At 39.7% G+C, this 18,736-nt stretch overlaps 1 protein-coding gene across 2 annotated transcripts in view; it reads left to right on the top strand.

Annotated features, from left to right (window-relative positions):
- Positions 1-1,087: 1,087 nt before the first annotated feature.
- Positions 1,088-18,736, top strand: part of LOC122809160 (TYRO protein tyrosine kinase-binding protein-like) — a 445,215-nt gene continuing 427,566 nt past the window's right edge. Inside the window, exons 1-2 of one of the 2 annotated variants that reach the window (XM_044080447.1) lie at positions 1,088-1,164; positions 1,317-1,419. In XM_044080447.1, the coding sequence (XP_043936382.1) occupies positions 1,356-1,419 (64 nt within the window). In that variant the 5' untranslated portion in view covers positions 1,088-1,164; positions 1,317-1,355. The remainder of the gene's footprint in view (positions 1,165-1,316; positions 1,420-18,736) is intronic. The other variant, XM_044080448.1, reaches the window with a different exon arrangement.

An 18,736-nucleotide genomic window follows, 5' to 3' on the forward strand; every position in this document is an offset into this window, starting at 1 on the left:
ATATAAGAAACAAATTCACCAAATAATTTATAATACATAAAAATGCATATGTGTGTGTGTGTGTGTGTGTGTGTGTGTGTGTGTGTGTGTGTGTGTGTGTGTGTGTGTGTGTGTGTGTGTGTGTGCAGGGTCAGCTAGTGATCCCAGGATGTACAACACATATTCATACAATAATGTATAATCTGCAATATGTGCAAGCATTTGGGGGTGGTAGATAGTGCTCTGTATATACTACTCATATTCACACAATAATGTATAATATATAAAATATGCATGTAACGGTGGGTAGCTAGCCCTCCCAGTATATATGAAACAAATTCACACAATAATTTATAATATATAAAATGCATGTGTGTGGGGTCTGGGGGCTGCATGCTCTCCCAGTTTATGCTACACATATTCATGCAATAATGTATAATATATAAAACATGCATGGAGGGGCAGCTTACAGAAATACTACCTATATTCTACAATAATGTATAATATATAAAACCTGCACGTGTGGGGGGTATAGCATTATCTAAGGTTTATATTTCATTATTTTTTTCTTTTTAGCTGAACATTGACATTTTGCTTACCTTTCTAGTTCAGCATAGCCAACTCCCATTGTCAGTAAAACAGGCACATCTTACTTTATTTTACAATATATGCTTATTATAAAAATAATGAACTGTTATGTTACATTTTCAGGTTGAAAATGCATACTGTATATTTCGTCATTTATTTGATGCAGTAACTGACAACATTAGCAAAAGCAAAATACAGGTATGCACGCATGTCCAAAACTAAAGATGGTCATCTTCTTCTGTTTATATATAAGAACATGAGAAACTGTACTCATTCAAAAAGCATGCTGTTTGCCAGATTGTTAATCACACAGTATCTGACAAACAGGTAGATAAGCTAAAGTAAAACAACTGAGTGATATGTACTCATTCATTTTCAACTCTCAGACTATAATATCCAGACACAAACTTTTTATTCTTTGCCCTCCTTTTTTTTTTAGACGTTAATTTTTTTGGGCATATGTGACTCACAGTCTAAATGCATTTAGCATTGCACTGGACAAAGTGACGTAAGATGCAGGACTCAGACTGCTGATCAGGCTTTGTACTTCCTCACTACACTCAGAAAGACCACAGTGTAGTACATTTTCTGGAGAGGGTAAGATGATTCTTTTCATGTCATGTTATTTCAGCAAACCGTTTATTAAAGAAAGTAAAAACAAATGGAAGTAGTAACTAATGATAAAACTTCATTAATTCAGCACTCTGTTAACAGTTGTATAACTGTATGAATGCATTTCTACTTTACAGATAGCAAAGGATTTACAGAATAATTCAGCCTGCTTCAGAATGAGGAAGAAAACATCTATGTTGGTCTTCCTGTTGATACTGCTGTCAGTGCTTTGTGCAACTGGTGAGTTGTGTATTAATTGTATATGTTGTAAAATACTGTACACAATCGCAGGCTATGCTACACTTTAATCAAGTAATTTAGCATCATTTGTGAATTGTTAATGTGGCTTTCTTTTTAATGTGAGACCAGCGTTTTCCATTTTGTAAATGATAATGAAGTTTGTGCTAACTGCAGAAATGCAAGAGTGAAACCAATGTTATTGATAATGATATTACCATGCTGATTTCAGAACGGTGGCAAAACCCATTGTATAGGTTGCAATGTGTCTATAGAGGGAAATTAATTAAACATATGCATTTTTTGTTGTTCATATCAAAAATCCTGCACAACAGTGCAGCAGTGCAGAGCAATGAGTGAAACATTGATTTTAATGAAATGTTGTTCAATTTATATCATCCTTAAACTTATAGTCTTGTAATCCTATATTATGACATCAACCTATCCTTAGCACAAGTGTTTCTTCTCAAAAGGTAACACAGTGATGTATAATATATACAATGTGTGAGAACCTTGTGACACTGGTTTCCCTTAAGATATATATTTTTCTCAATGTGACCTCACTTGGATTATGGCTTGAGGCATTTTATATTCTTTAAATATAATAAAAGTAATAATAATAAAATGAAGAATGAGTGTATTGAAGAAATGATGAAAGAAAGATTAGTTCTGTAGCATAACTTCCTCTTTGCTTACATATTAAATAAAGATCTACATCTGAACTATTTAAAGTCAGAGTTTTACGCATTAAATTCTTTTAAAGTAGATAAAACAGATGCACAATAATAAGCATACCTCTCAACTTTTATTGCAAAAAATCTGGATGAAGGCAGAAAGAATGTGGGCTCAAAGGTCCAACAATACCGACAAATTATAAATATTGTTCTTTTAAATTGCTAGAATGATAGAATTTGCATGTATTTTCTAAATGATATGAAGTCTGAAACTCAATTACTTTAATCCTCAGTGATTTCCCAGAAATCCAAAAATTTTATGAGGAAAAAGCTAAACATATAAGGAAGAAATCTGGACAGTTTGTGGAAATCTGGACAGTTGAGAGCTATGATGATTAGTATGTCTTTCAAGGAAAATACCTGCAGCATATTACGTCATTATTAGATGGTCCCATGATAATGTTGGCATGTAAAATCTACTAGTGACTATGTTGTAATAGTTGTGTGTGTCAGTTAGGCCATCCATGTTCACATCTTTTAAATATTACTGCCTTTATGTTAGATGTTGTAAAAAAGCTTAATTATCTGTCTACTGGCCTGTCTATGTATTTACGTATCTGTCTCTCTATCTCACCCATTTGGGGTACATTTAAATTATTCATGCAGTAGTATTCAGTCATACATGAGGCAGATTTATATAAATGTTACAATGAAGGAAATCATAGAACATGCTTGCTCTAATGTTACTTTGCATTTTATATAATATAATGTCGCAGATGTCTACATACAGTTTTCAGAAGCCAAAAAAAGCTAAATTAACAGAAAAATATACCTAATATGTGGGAATCAGTGGCATAAACCTAACAAGAAAATTGACTTGACTGAAATAAAATACTTGATTAGAATGTGTATGAAGCATTTTAGCAAATGTTATAGTGAAGTGCAAGCCCTAATGATAAACGTGTATAATTTATGGCACTTTACAAGATTAAAAAAAAAGTGGAAGTGAACCTTTATGGCACAAAGTCTCAAAAATGAAGAAACATTTTTGCAACTCATTTCCTTTTTTACAGATTTAATTAATAAGAAAGCTGTCAGTTAAGCAAATTATTATTTAAGGTACATGTATACCTTGCAAAATGAAATGTGGACCATTTCTGTAAACTCACAAGCAGCGAAAATGGATAACTGTAGTCTGAGTCAGATAGCCTTATCTTTATAACAAATTAAAATAAGGTGTTTTTGATTTTGAAGTAAGTGTCACTGAATAACAAATATCACATATTTTCCTTTCTCCCTTTTTATTGAACATTAGTCTACATAACAACATTCATTTTGCTATTAGCTTATTCTATAAGCCATTGTGCGTGCCATTGTTCATCAGCGTGGCATATACTTTTTTGGCTTGCTGTTTTGTACTTCTCCATTTATGTGTTAAATATTCCTGATAATCCACTTCTGCATTTTCAGTTATGAAATATGTTTTACAGTTAGTGTGGTATTTCCTTTGTAGGCTAATTGCTCCCATGAAGGTATTCATACAAACCTTGACAGCAGCTTGTGACAATGTCTTCATTAATTTAGGATGGATAACTGTGCGCCCTGTTTTGATAACAGATACTAAATCTCATTTCTGGTTCAGAATGAAAGGAACTAAACGTCATATTAAATTCACAGTATAGCTTAAAGGATTACAAGCAGCAAAATAACTAAACAAGATACTTCAAAGATCAAAGCTACTAACAGAACTTGACTGAACAGCAAGAATGTAAGTGCAAAAGGAAGGCAGTATCATCACCACTGAGCAGGCAAAGGTTTCACAAAAGTGACTGATATTGATTTATAGAGTATAGTATGAGATTGAGAAAAATAATAGGTTCATAGTTTCATAGGTTGTTACTAGGCTATCTGCCCTAGGGCATTTACAAGCCTAGCCAGAGTGTGTTTGGCTTTTGCCACCCTTTTAGATTTGTAGACTGTGCCTATGAATAGTAGGTCACAGAATATAGTCCCTTTATGGTTAATTTATTGTGCCTCTGTCTAGCAGGAACCCAGAAGTGATCCCGGGGGTATACTTACGATCTCCCATCCACTCGTCAAGATTTCTCTTGAAGAGGGTCATTGAGGGGCTCTGCCTAACCTGGACTGGGATTTTGTTCCAGAGTGAGAGGAGCCTCTGGGATATGAATCTGTCCCTCCAGCATGTCCTATTTATTTCTGTGCTGAGGTTTAAGTCTCTAGAACGTGTAGCCCTAAGGGATTTGGATATCTTGAGATGGAGCATGTCCATTAATTCTGGGTTGGACACGGCTTTATATGTCAGGCACAGATAGCCTCTGAGTAGGCGGTAAGCAACTGAGTAGAGCCGGAGTTTCTTTAGCCTAATTACATAGGGCATCTGTTTGAGTCCCTTTATCCTCTTGGTGAGGTACTTTTGGGGTCTTTCCAGTTGCTGCAGGTATCGGGTAAGGTACATCCCAAATGGGGCATTGTATTCAATTATGGGCCTGATGTGTGATGAATAGAGTGGTACAATGACCTCACTTGATCTAGATGTGAAACCTTTTGTGATGAGGTGGGCTGTATAGAAGGTCTTTCTGACCACTTTGGCAACATGGTTGTCAAAGGAGAGATTACTACCTACTTGGGTCCCCAAGTCCCTGATTACTTCCTCCGTACTTAGTGTGTTACCTCCTATGTGGTAGTCTGTGACCACTTTGTTTTTCCCAAAGGGGATGACAATGCATTTTTTTGCATTTAGCTTTAGGCCATGACTCTGGCACCAGTTATCTGTCTTTGTGAGACCCTTTTGGAGAATGCTTGTGTCAGCCGGGGAGTCTATTATGGCACCTAGTTTGCAGTCATCTGCGAACTTCGTCAGCCATAGTCCTCCCATGTTTTCCTGTACCTCAGAGAAGTAAATACCGAATAAGAGAGGTCCCAGGACTGAGCCTTTTGGAACTCCACTTGTAACTGGATTAGAGTCTGACAAGGCCCCTGCAATTCTGACTACATGGGTTCTATCCCTGAGCCAGTTTGCAACCCATCTTGTGACATAGGGGTTGATATTTAAGCTGGTGAGCTTATTTATGATACCAGAGGGGGGTATTGTGTCGAAGGCTTTTGCGAGGTCCAGGTAGGCTGTGTGGACCACTTTCCCTTCGTCTATGGCCCTGGTAACTGTTTCAAAGAAGTTGACCAGGTTCAAGAGGCAAGACCTGCCCTTAACAAAGCCGAACTGGGTAGGATCCAGTGTCTGAAGGTTACTGATATCATTGTTTATGAGTTCCATGATGATATGCTCCATCGCTTTGCAGACCAAGCTAGTCAGGCTTATAGAGCGATAGTTTCCGGGGTCCGTAGTGGCACCTACCTTGTGGAGCGGGACCACCGTTGCTGTACGCCATTCCATGAGTACATATCCTGTGGTAAGGCTGAGGTTGAACAGGGACTTTAGGTGAGGGTTTAGCTCATCTTGTAGCTTGTGTAGGATGCATCCCGGGACACCATCTGGTCCCATTGATGCTGTGTTTTTTGCTTTGGAGAGGACAGTTCTCACCTGATCATCTGTGATGTCTGGGATTTTACACTCTGTTGGGATGGGGATTTGCTCTTTTGGGAGGGATGGGGGGGGGGGCTGCACTGAATCTGTCTGCCAGGATATTGACAATGTCTGTTGGTTCAGTGTATTTTTTGTCATTTTGCACTAACTCGGAGCATATCTGGGAGTTGCCGCCCAGGTTCCTGACATAACTAAAGAATACCTTGTGGTTGTCCTTAGTATCTTGTGCAATTTTTCTTTCGAAGCTGGCCTTAGACAATTTTATGAGGGATCGTAGCTTCTTGCTGGTACTCATTAGAGTTGCCTTCCCTTTTTGGAATCTTGCTCTATCGTGTAGTAGCTTCCTCCTTTTGTTGTACAGCTTATTTATGACCGGGGTCCACCAGACAGGTCTCCTGCCCTTGGAGGAGTGAGTCTTGGTTTTATTTGGGATGGCATGATCCGTGCATTCCTGCAGGTGTCCATAGAATGCATTTGCGAAGGATTCTGCGGTTTGAGCTGTGTTTTCCACTGGCCCAGGGGCTTTGAAGGTTTCCACCTCAGTTTTGAGAAGTGTGAAGTTTGCTTTTGAGAAGTTTTTTACCATGGTTACCTTGACTGGGGGTGGGGACGGGATATGGATGCCCAGTGAGATTAATTTGCGGTTTGATCTTACCAGTGAGGGGTATACCTCTGGTGTGGAACATAGCGTCCCTATGTTTGTGATGACCAGATCCAATATGTTATCCCCTCTTGTGGGGGTATTGACCAGTTGTTTCATAGCATTTGTGTTTATAAACTTTAGGAACCTTTGGGCAAGGGTGTGTGGGCTTGAGTAGTTTACCCAGTCAATGTTTGGGTAGTTGAAGTCACCCATTATGATGGTGTTTGGAGAGACTTTCATGTTCTCCAGTGTTTTCAGGAAGGCAGAGTGGGGTTCCTGAGTTTGGGAGGGTGGTCTGTAGCAGGCAATAAACTGAAAAGTAGTTTTGCCCACTGTTAGTTGCACGTGGATGGTTTCCGTTGCTTCGTGCAGTGCTACTAACCTGGAAGTGTGGGTATTTTTGATATATATGGATACTCCCCCTCCTTTTGTGGTTCGGTCCGAGCTTTGTGGCTGGAAAGCATGGTATGAAGTATAACCTGGTAGTGCTGGGGTGCTCTCTGGAGCCTTGAACCAGGTCTCTGTTATCGCACAGACATCGATGTTCTCCATACTGAGGAGAGTTTCGAGTGCATGCATTTTGAGGTTTAGACTTCTGGCGTTGAGTAGCATTACCCTTAGTTTCTTTTTCTCTGTATTTTCTATGGAGGTGGGTTTGTCTTTTGAGCCTTGCCTAAAAAAGGTACTATGGGGGTGCCAAGAGCCTTAGCCAGTAGTCGAAAGCCCAGGGGTGACAGGTGCAAGCTGTCCCCAGCGAAGCAGCGTGGCTTTTCGAGCATGTCATCCCAGGCTGACAGACACTGGATCCCCTTTGAGTGACACCAATATTTTAACCAATTGTTAAAATTTGACATTTTTTCTGATGCATAAAGGAAGGCTGTTCTGAACAGAATGGATCCACTTTGCATCAGATCACATATCAAATTAAGAATAAACTGCAACCTACATGGCATAAATGAGGCCTGTATTCTGGTCTGTTTGTTCCAAACAGTGAAAGGTATTGCAAGCAGAACTTCCTGGTGACACAGCAGTACCTTCTGATATGTGAACAGTAATACAAGTAGAACTTCTTGGTGAGATAGCAGTACCTCCTGATATGTGGGAGGTAATAGAAGTGGTGGGTGTTCCATGTACTGAAGACTTAAAGCAGAAAAATCTTTAAAGTACCACACACAGTCTATCTGAACAGAAAGCTTACCTGCCTGTGTATGTTGATTTAATAATTTCTGTAAGGTATCACTAAGTTCAAGAGAAGAATTCCTGAATCTAGCAGCATATGTAGTTCATTAACATTATGCTGGGATTCTGAAAGAGTGAACTAGGCAGTTGGGTATGTATATATGCATGCCTGTATAGCCTCAGCAATGTTGTCTTTCATATTCTGTGGAAGGACAGGGATGTGTCAGTACAACTGAAAGACAATTGGATGGAGAAAACACACACACACACACACACACACACACACACACACACACACACACACACACACACACACACACACACACACACACACATACACACACACACACACACACACACACACTTATTTAACTGTCTGGCTGTATTGGCCTTCTTAAGATCTCAGATCCAGTGATATTTGCAAATGAAGGTGCAAGCTCTCGTAAATACACTTCATCATCCAAATGATTATATGCAACCCCTGCAATGCATATCCTTCCAGTTTCTTGAATCATGCAGGACACTCAGTTACAAGGGGGGGGGGGGTGCATGAGAACATAATTTCCACGCTGTCTTCACTATTAACATCTTCACTGTAAAATCCACCAGAATACATGCTAGGTAATGCAATCATATAAGACTGCTTGTTTATGGAGTGCAAACTACTATGTTTCCCCTCATGCAAAAGTCAAACTTTTTGCACCTCACCTTATGGCTTTTTGAATACAAGCCATACAACATGGTGTTAACTGTTAAAACCATAAATATGGGATTTTTTTTTTTGCTGACACCATTCTCCGGACCAATGAATGACTGTGGGACCCCTAATAAGAGCAGCAGAAAGAAGAAGAAGCTAAAACAGAAGTTTAGTACCCAGATTCTGAACGATATCATGGTCTGTGTGGTTAAACAAAGCATAAGTGTCTTGTCTGCAGATTTAAACAAGGAAGAAAACTCAGAATACTAGCATGACTGTAGATTTGTAACTGTTTAGCACATTCAGAGGCTGCTCAGCTGACCAGCAACTCCTTCATCTGCTCTTCCATGGCTCCTGCTCCACCTTTGCAGCCTAATGTCAGTGAAGGGGACTGGGCAATTCTGTGGATTACCAGTATCACTCCATGGCAGAAGCTGTCACTGGCAATTAGGAATAAATAGGAGTTTCAGAGCGCACAGCTGGCAACCATCATCATCACCATCATGTTTGTGGCAGATAAGGCTTTTCTAAGCCCTAACCACCCTCAATATGTTGTCTTCTCCAGAGTGGGCTAAGTTATCCATGAGGTGCGTATTGTGAAGACTTATCTCCCTACTCCAGTTCTAAAACAATCATGTTTCCTCAATCAACATGCATATCCCAGCCTGCTGATCTTCTCCATGTTAATCGGAACAAAAAATGCACTGAAATATAGAATGGAAAAAAGGCCATTATTATACAGCACACACCATTATCCCCATGTGCTGACCTCCTCTAGAACATAAGAAAGATCTGTTCAACATGACCTCTATCTCAGGGAGGACATGACCATCCTTCCTCTCAGCTCCATCATACATCTTTGCCAGCAGTCGAACTAAAGACACCTGAGCCATATTCAAGGCTTCATTTCTTTTTGCCACTGCAGCTGGCAAGTGGTCTGTTTTAATTCCCATATCACAAAATCTAAATAAATAAATATGAAAAGAAATCTGGGCAGTTAGATATATGCTACTTGTCGAATAAGTTAAACAGACACAGTGGAAATGACGTCAAACTGCCTTCTGGTCATTGGTTGCAGACAATGGAAATCATTATTGTTACAGTATATGGCATCCAGTACTGGCTGAAGCACTTACATTTGTACAAAACATTCAGATTTCTAAACTGAGCACAGATTAGACTACAGGTATAGGGCTATTTTCTACTGGTGTCTACTTCCTGCAATTCTCTGATTTTGTATTTGTCTTACAATTACAGTTTCAGCAAACTGTAGTAGAGATGGAATATAATTTATTCTTTCTCACCCAGTTTTGTTTAAATACACAACATGATGCTTTTTCAGATGACTCATGGCTTTAAGTTGTTTCTTTTCCCCTTTTGAAATGTGTTTGTCACACCCTCAAACATACCTATATATATATATATATATATATATATATATATATATATATATATATATATACATATAGGTATATAGAAATGGATATATAGAGATATATAGACATATATAAATAGAGATGTTTAGATCTATATAGCAATATATATATATATATATATATATATATATATATATATACATATATATATAGATATATATATCTAGATATATATATATATATATATATATGTGTATATATAGAGAGAGGGATAGATACATACATATATCTATATATCTATATCTATCTATCTATCTATATAGATGGATATAGATATAGATGTAGACATAGATATATAGATATATATAGATATATGGGTTAAATACGTTTGAGTAAAAAGCTGAAATGTCAGTATCTGTTTGATTGAAACAAATGATCACCTTTTGAAACAATGTCAATCCTTGGGTAGGGAAATATGACCTTTCTCTAGGAATTGTGCAATCTCAGATTAGTATATAAAATTATCCCAGGATGTGGGGATGACAGTGTCCACATAGGGGAATGCAGCAGGGCTTGCCCCCCACCATAAAATCAGTTGCTGTTGGTTTGCCTGCTTTGAGATTAATCCTTGGAACATGCACAGTAGCTGTTGATGTTCTGATTTTTTAAGTTTTAACATCTGCATTACAGACATAGATGTTTCTTCGATTTGCTCTAGACAATTAATTCCATATGCATACATATATCTATATATCTATAGTGGATATAAAATGTGTACACACTCCTGTTAAAATGCCAGGTTTTTGTAAAAGACCACAATAAATCATTTCAAAAATTTTCCCACCGTTAATGTGACCTATAGCCTGTACAATTCACTTGAAAAACAAACAAATCTGTTAGGGGAATAAATATAAAAAATAAAAAATGTACAATAAGCTGGTTGCATAAGTGTGCACACCCTTAAACTAATACTTTGTTGAAGCACCTTTTGACTTAATTACAACATTCAGTCTTCTTGGTTACATACCTGCCATAAATTAAAGAGGCTCTGATTAACTCCATATAAAGTTCAGCTGTTCTAGTAGGATTTGTTTGGCATTTACTCAGTTGCCTGCTACAGCAAAAGCCATGGTTCACAGACAGCTTACAAAGCATCAAAGGGACCTCATTGTTGAAAGGCATTAGTCAGGAGAAGGGTACAAAAAAATTTCCACAGCATTGGATATGCCATGGAACGGATTGAAGACAGTCATCAGAAAGTGGAGAATATCTGGAATAGCAGTGACATGCCAAAGAAATGGACGTTCCTACAAAACTGATGAAAAGACAAGATGAAAACTGGTCAGGGAGGCTGCCAAGAGACCTTCAGCAACACTGAAGGAGCTGCAGGAATTTCTGGCATGTGCTGGTTGTGTACTACATATGACAACAATCTCCTGTATTCTCCATATGTCTGGGCTATGGGGTAGGGTTGCAAGATGGAAGCCTTTTCTTACACAGAAAAACACCCATGCCCAGCTGAAATTTGCAAAACAATACATCAAGTCTCCCAAAAGCATGTGGGAAAATGTGTTATTGTCTGATGAGACCAAGGTTTAACTTTTTGGTCACAATTCCAAAAGATACGTTTGGTACAAAAACAACACTTTGCATCACCAAAAAAACACCATCCCCATGGTGAAGCATGGTGTTGGCAGTATCATGCTTTGGGGTTGCTTTTGTTCAGCTGAAACTAGGGCTTTAGTCAAGGTGGAGGGTATTATGAACAGTTCCAAATACCAGTCACTTTTTTTCACAAAACCTTCTGGCATCTGGTAGAAAGCTGAAGATGAAGAGGAATATCACCTTTCAGCACAACAATGACCCCAAGCATACATCTAAATCAGCAAAATAATGGCCTCACCAGAAGAAAATTAAAGTTTTGGAATGGCACAACTAGAACCCAAACCTAAATCCAATAGAAAATCTGTGGGGTACTTGAAGAGGGCTGTGCACAAGAGATGCCCTGGCAATCTGACGATTTGGAGCACTTTTGCCAGGAAGAGTGGGCAAATATTGTCAAGATGTGACATGCTGATAGACTCCTACTCAAGAACACTGAATGCTGTAATTAAATTAAAAGGTGCTTCAACAAAGTATTAGTGTAAGGGTGTGCACACTTATGCAGCCAGCTTATTGTACATTTTTTATTTTTTGTATTTTATCCCCTAACATATTTGTTTGTTTTACAATTGAATTTTACAGTTTATAGGTCACATTTAAGGTGGGAAAAGTTTTGAAATTATTTATTGTGGTCTCATTTTTTTATATAAAAAAAAACTGGCATTTTATCAGGGGTGTGTACACTTTTTATATCAACTGTACATCTACCGCTCTCTCTTCATCTATATACGGCTTGCACCTGTCACCCCTAGGCTTCCGGATATTGGCAAAGGCTCTTGCCACCCCCATAGTGCCTTTTTTAGGCAAGGCTCAAATTCTAAACCTACCACCCTAGAACACAAAAAAGTAAAAAAACTAAGGGTAATGCTGCTCAATGCCAGAAGTCTCAATCTCAAGATGCACGCACTCCAGGCCCTTCTCAGTATGGAGAACATCGATGTCTGTGCTGTGACAGAAACCTGGTTCAAGGCTCCTGAGAGCACCCCAGCACTAGCAGGTTTCACCTCATATCATGCTTTCCGGCCCCAAAATCCGGACAACACCAAGAAAGGAGGGGTGTCCATATTCATAAAGGACACCCACACCTCAAGGTTGGTGGCAACGCACGATGCATTGGAGACCATCCAGGTGCAATTAACCATAGGCAAGACTGCTCTGCAATTTGTAGCATGTTACAGGCCACCCTCTCAAACTCAGGAACCTCACATGGCCTTCCTGAAAACAATGGAGGGATAAATGTATCTCCAAACACCATCATACTAGGTGACTTCAACTACCCTAATATAGACTGGGAACACTACTCAAGCCCAAACACTCTAGCCCAAAGGTTCCTGGAGTTCATAAACTCAAATGCCATGGAACAACTAGTCACCATCCCCACAAGAGGAGAAAACATACTTGATCTCATCATCACGAACATGGGATCACAATGTTCAACACTGGAAGTATACCCCTCACTGGTGAGATCAGATCATAAACTAATCTCGCTGGAGGTCCTCATCCCGCCTCCACCTGAAATAAAAAAGACCACAGTGAAAAACTTCTCAAAAGCCGACTTCACACTTCTAAAAACTAGTGTGGTCTCCTTTAAGGCCCCTGAGCCAGTGGTAAACATTACTCAAACCGCTGAATCACTTACAAATGCCTTCTACCAGCACCTACAGGACTGCATGGATCAGGCAATCCCAAACAAAACTAAGACTCTTTGTACCAAAGGCAAGCGTCCAGTCTGGTGGACCCCAGCCATAAACAAGCTCTACAACAAAAGGAGGAAGCTACTACAAGATAGAGCAAAATCCTTGAAAGGTAAGACACCTTTGATCATTATAAGCAAAAAACTAAGAGCTCTCATAAAATCATCCAAGGCAAATTTTGAGAGAAAAATCGCCAAGGACTCAAAAGACAATCATAAGGCCTTCTTTAGCTATGTTAGAAACCTAGGAAGAAACTCCCAGATATGCTCAGAATTAGTTCAAAATGATGTGAAGATTACTGAACCTACACACATTGCCAACATACTGGCTGACAGGTTCAGTGCAAACTTCTCCCCCCCCCCAAAAGGAGAGATATCTATACCAGAGGATTGTAGCCCCCCAAACATCTCCAACGGCCAGGTGAGAACTGCTCTCTCCAAAGCAAAAAACACAGCATCCATGGGACCGGATGGTGTCCCCGGTTGTGTGCTCCATGAACTCAATGAGGAATTAAACCCACAGTTAGGACAGCTGTTTAATCTTAGCCTCACCTCAGGATACGTACCCAAGGAGTGGCGCACGGCGACTGTGGTCCCACTTCACAAGGGCGGTGCCTCCACCGACCCTGGAAATTACCGTCCCATTAGCTTGACAAGCCTTATCTGCAAAGCCATGGAGAGGATCATAATGGAACTCATAAATAAAGACATAGGGAACTTGCAGACTTTGGATCCAACCCAGTTTGGCTTTGTCAAAGGCAGATCATGCCTTTTAAACTTGGTTGACTTTTTCAAGACAGTCACCAAGGCCATTGATGAGGGAAAGGCAGTCCATACAGCCTACCTTGACCTGGCAAAGGCCTTCGACACAATACCCCACTCAGGTATCATCGAAAAACTCATCAGCGTGAATGTAAACCCATACATCACAAGATGGGTTGCAAACTGGCTAAGTGACAGAACCCACAGGGTCAGAGTTGCTGGAGCCATGTCAGACTCAAAGCCTGTCACAAGTGGTGTCCCACAGGGCTCAGTCCTGGGTCCACTCTTGTTCGGCATCTACTTTTCTGAAGTACAAGCAAACACAGGAGGGTTATGGCTGACAAAGTTTGCAGATGACTGCAAACTGGGCGCCATAGTCGAAAACACATCTGACACAGATATCCTTCAGAAGGGCCTCACAGAAACAGATAACTGGTGCCAGAGCCATGGCCTAAAGTTAAATGCCAAGAAATGCATAGTCATACCCTTCGGGAAAAACAAGGTTACCCCTAGCTACCATATAGGTGGCAATCCACTGAGCACAGAAGAAGTCATCAGGGATCTGGGGACCCAGGTTGACAGTAGCCTTTCGTTTGACACTCATGTTGCTAAAGTGGTTAGGAAAACCTTCTACATTGCCCACCTGATCATGAAGGGATTCACATCTAGATCAAGGGAGGTCATTGTCCTCCTGTACTCATCACTCATTAGACCTATGATTGAGTACAATGCCCCATTCAGAATGTATCTGACCCGACACCTGCAGCAGCTGGAAAGGCCCCAAAAGTTCCTCACCAAAAGGATAAAGGGTCTCAAAAATATGTCTTATGCTGCCCGACTGAAAGAACTCCAGCTCTATTTAGTCTCATACCGCTTGCTCAGAGGTGACCTGTGCCTGACATATAAGGCCATGTCAAACCCTGATTTGATGAATATGCTTCACCTCAAAAAATCTAGATCCCTCAGAACCACAAGGGCGGGAGACTTAAACCTTGACACGGTTATTAATAGAACGTGCTGGAGGGACAGATTCATCACCCAGAGACTCCCTATGCTGTGGAACAAAATCCCGGTACATGTGAGGCAGAGCACCTCGCTGGCCTTGTTCAAGAGGAATCTTGACCAATGGATGGGGGATCGCAGATATACCCCAGGGATTACTTCAGTGTGACTGCTTGACAGAGGCACAACAAAATAATAGGCATAGTTTTATTCAAACTAAAGGGGTGGCAAAAGCCAAATAACTATGGGCTAGGCTTATAAATGCCCTTGGGCAGATAGCCTAGTATGAACCTATGAACCTATGAACCTATGAACCTATATATATATATATATATATATATATATATATATATATATATATATATATATATATATATATATATATATATATATAAATACACACATATGCATACATACATATATGGGGTGGGGGCCTGCATTTGGTCTAAATGCAGGTTTGTCAACAACTGTTTAACCAATCACATTTGTTCTAAATGTATGTTTGTCAACAACTGTTTAACCAATCACATTTGGTCAATATGTGAGAATGGTTCACATGTGTGTGAGATCAACAATCCCTCGGTAGGGTAATTATTCCATTTTCCCTGGGGATTCTGTGATCTTGGAGTTAGTATATATAATTAGCTGGGGATGTGGTGGGTGCCACCCCTGACATGTGGGTGTAAGGGGCACAGAACCAAGGCAAAAAATTAAGTTATTAGTTTTGTCAGCATGTATATGTGTGTGTGTGTGTGTGTGTGTGTGTGTGTGTGTGTGTGTGTGTGTGTGTGTGTGTGTGTGTGTGTGTGTGTATGTGTGTGATGTGATTGTAAATTGCATGTGCCAAAGTTATTTTGCAGTGCATGTTTGTTAACATGTTGATATCAGTTTGACGACCTTTAGAGGCCAATGTTTCTGATGTGGACATATGCATGAGTGAGAGTGCATGCATGCATTTGTGTGCATCTGTGTCTATATATATATATATATATATATATATATATATATATATATATATATATATATATATATATATATATATATGAGATTATTATCATTTGCTGACGTGCAAAAAGAAAAATGTAAAAAAAATAAATTTGGGGGGGGGGTCCTCAAAAAGTAACTAAAATTTTCCTCAGTATTGTGCATCTTATTATGTCAGTGTGTGTGTGTGTGTGTGTGTGTGTGTGTGTGTGTGTGTGTGTGTGTGTGTGTGTGAGTGTGTGTATGTGTGAGTGGGACGGGGTGCAGACAAGCTTACCCCCCTTGCAAAAAAGATGTACATGTTTGGAGGTTATGTCTCAGAGAATAATCACTGTTTTGTTAAAGATTTTCACTTTTCTTTTGATTAAATTCAATTGATACATATATATATATATATATATATGTGTGTGTGTGTGTGTGTGTGTGTGTGTGTGTGTGTGTGTGTGTGTGCACACACGCACACACACACACACACACACACACACACACACACACACACACACACACACACACACACATATATATATATATATATATACACACATCACCGAAGCCCGTTACAGTGGTGATAAGGAAATGTATCCATTTCCCCATTGTAGTGTGATCTCAGAGTTAGTATATTTAAGTAGGGGGCGGGTGTGGGGGCAAAATAGTGTTTATAGTAGTTTTTTAATTTTTTTTTTTATTCGGTGAATCGGCTTTTGGGAAAGTACACTTTCGATGTACTGTACTTTCACGTTAGTGGGGTTTTACTTTTCTTTTTCGAGACTGTGAAATTTTGATAAAGAAATGTAGTCCCATATATGTATACATATATATATGGGACTGCTTTACTTACCGGAATGGCCACACCACCGACTTTCACTTCACTGAGACAAAAGAACCAAGAAACCAGAAGACCAACATCCAGAACACCAACTTTCCACTTGAGGTAAGTAACCACTTGGCCAACACCCCCCAAAAAACACCAAAAAAAAACCAAACAAAATTAAACCCACCCATGTGGGGGCCTTTGCCCCCACACCCTCCATAACTAAATATACCAACTCCATGATCGCACTACTGTGGGGGAAAGGGGCAAAGTTTAATAGGATGGCCAAGCGGTTACTTACCTCAAGTGGAGAGTCGGTGGTCCGGATTGCCAGTCTTCTATTTTGCCGGTCCTTTCGGCTCAGTGAATTGAAAGTAGGTGGTGTGGCCATTTGGGTAAGTAAAGTACAACTATATACATATATATATATATATATATATATATATATATATATATATATATATCTGGGATCTGTACAGATGCTCGATTGCATCTTTCACTGAATCCCAATTTGCTGAGGATACTTGTGCGAAAGTGCTTTTCACTGAAGCAGCACTTTTGCATAAGTATGCTTGTTTTTCTGGTCATACTATGGTGCGGTAAGGGAAAATTCCATTGTCCCCACTGTAGTGCGACCTCGGAGTTGGGGGGTTGTGGGGGGCCACCTGCATTCAAGTAGTTTTTGTGTTTTTTTTTCCTTTTAACATACTTTAATGAAAGCGCTTTTTCGATGAAAGTGCTTTAGTTAAAGTGTGTTCGGTGGTAATGGATTCTGGCTTTTGATCTTTCAATCAAAAGTCCTAGATCCATATATATACACACATATACACATGTAGTTCATATGGACATGGGTGTATAATAGGCTAATGACCACCAGGACATAAGCCTAGCCATGCAATCTAATCCAGTAGTGTCCCTATGTGTCATGGGCAGTTATTAGTAGGGGATATGTTAATTAGGGAATTTCTAAAGGTTATTTGTGAGATATGTTAGTTAGGAATTGCTGTCTGCTTCTGTCTATCAGACACATGGGGGCCAGACCAAGGGTAAATTTCTGATTTCCCATCCATTGGTAAAAGTTTTGCTTAAACACTGTTAGGGAAGGACTTTGTTTCATATGGATGGGGAGCCTGTTCCAGAGTGCAGGGATCCTCTGAGGCACATATCTGTCTCACCAGCATGTCTGATTTATGTCACAAGAAAATTAAATCCTTGGATCTAGTTGTCTGATGCTGTTCATTTTGCAGATGTGCAAAAAGACCATCAGAGCTAGATCTGAGGATGCCTTGTATGCCAGGCATAGATCAACTCTTAGTAATCTGTAGGAGACAGGGAACAGAGACAAGGCTTTAAGGCAATCAGCATAGAACAATTTGCTAATACCTTTTCCTATACAGATTAAAAGCTCTATACTCTGACTCCTATACATGTATTTGTGTACATATATATATATATATATATATATATATATATATATATGTGTGTGTGTGTGTGTGTGTGTGTGTGTGTGCATATACATATACAGATGCTATGTAGACACACACTCTCACACACACACACACAGACACACACACACACACACACACACACGCACACACACACACACACACACACACACACACACACACAGACACACACAGACACACACACACACACACACACACACACACACACACACACACACTACTCTTTGGAACCTTCAACTACCAAAGGTTGACAAAACAAATGTCAACACACTAGCACGCATTCACCAAGAATTATTCTGCACATTTCTATGTTACTTCGTTGACTGAATTTCTTTTCTTAGAAGAGAGGGTTGTGGGTGATGTGCAGGTGGGGGTAGATAGCTCAGATTGGCACTAGTTGAGACCAGGATTTAAAAGAATCACCAGGCTGGATATGTCCATTGGCAAAGGATGGATTGATGTCCTGCAGGCCAGAGTATGTACATTCCCACAGGCATTGACTCTTTGCCCATCCAGCCATTTATTAGTGACACCAGCACACATGGGTGTTAAGGTTTAATCAAACTTACAACCTGCCTTCACTAACAACAATGGCAGCATCTGGGGTCACCTTCATCATATGGGAACTGGTTACAATACTAGTGACCCTGGTCAGAAGGAGTTAAGCTCTAGATACACTTGCTGCACTTCAATGAATTGAAGGGGTCTATATTGCAACCCCGAAAAGTCAGTTCAGCGAATGGCTTTTACATCGAAAATGACATTCGTCGAACTTGCTCAGCCCCCCCCGCTAATTATATATACAAACT

This window comes from Protopterus annectens, chromosome 8.part0, assembly GCF_019279795.1.
Source record: "Protopterus annectens isolate FY-2018-M chromosome 8.part0, PAN1.0, whole genome shotgun sequence".
NCBI classification, from domain to species: Eukaryota; Metazoa; Chordata; order Ceratodontiformes; family Protopteridae; genus Protopterus; species Protopterus annectens.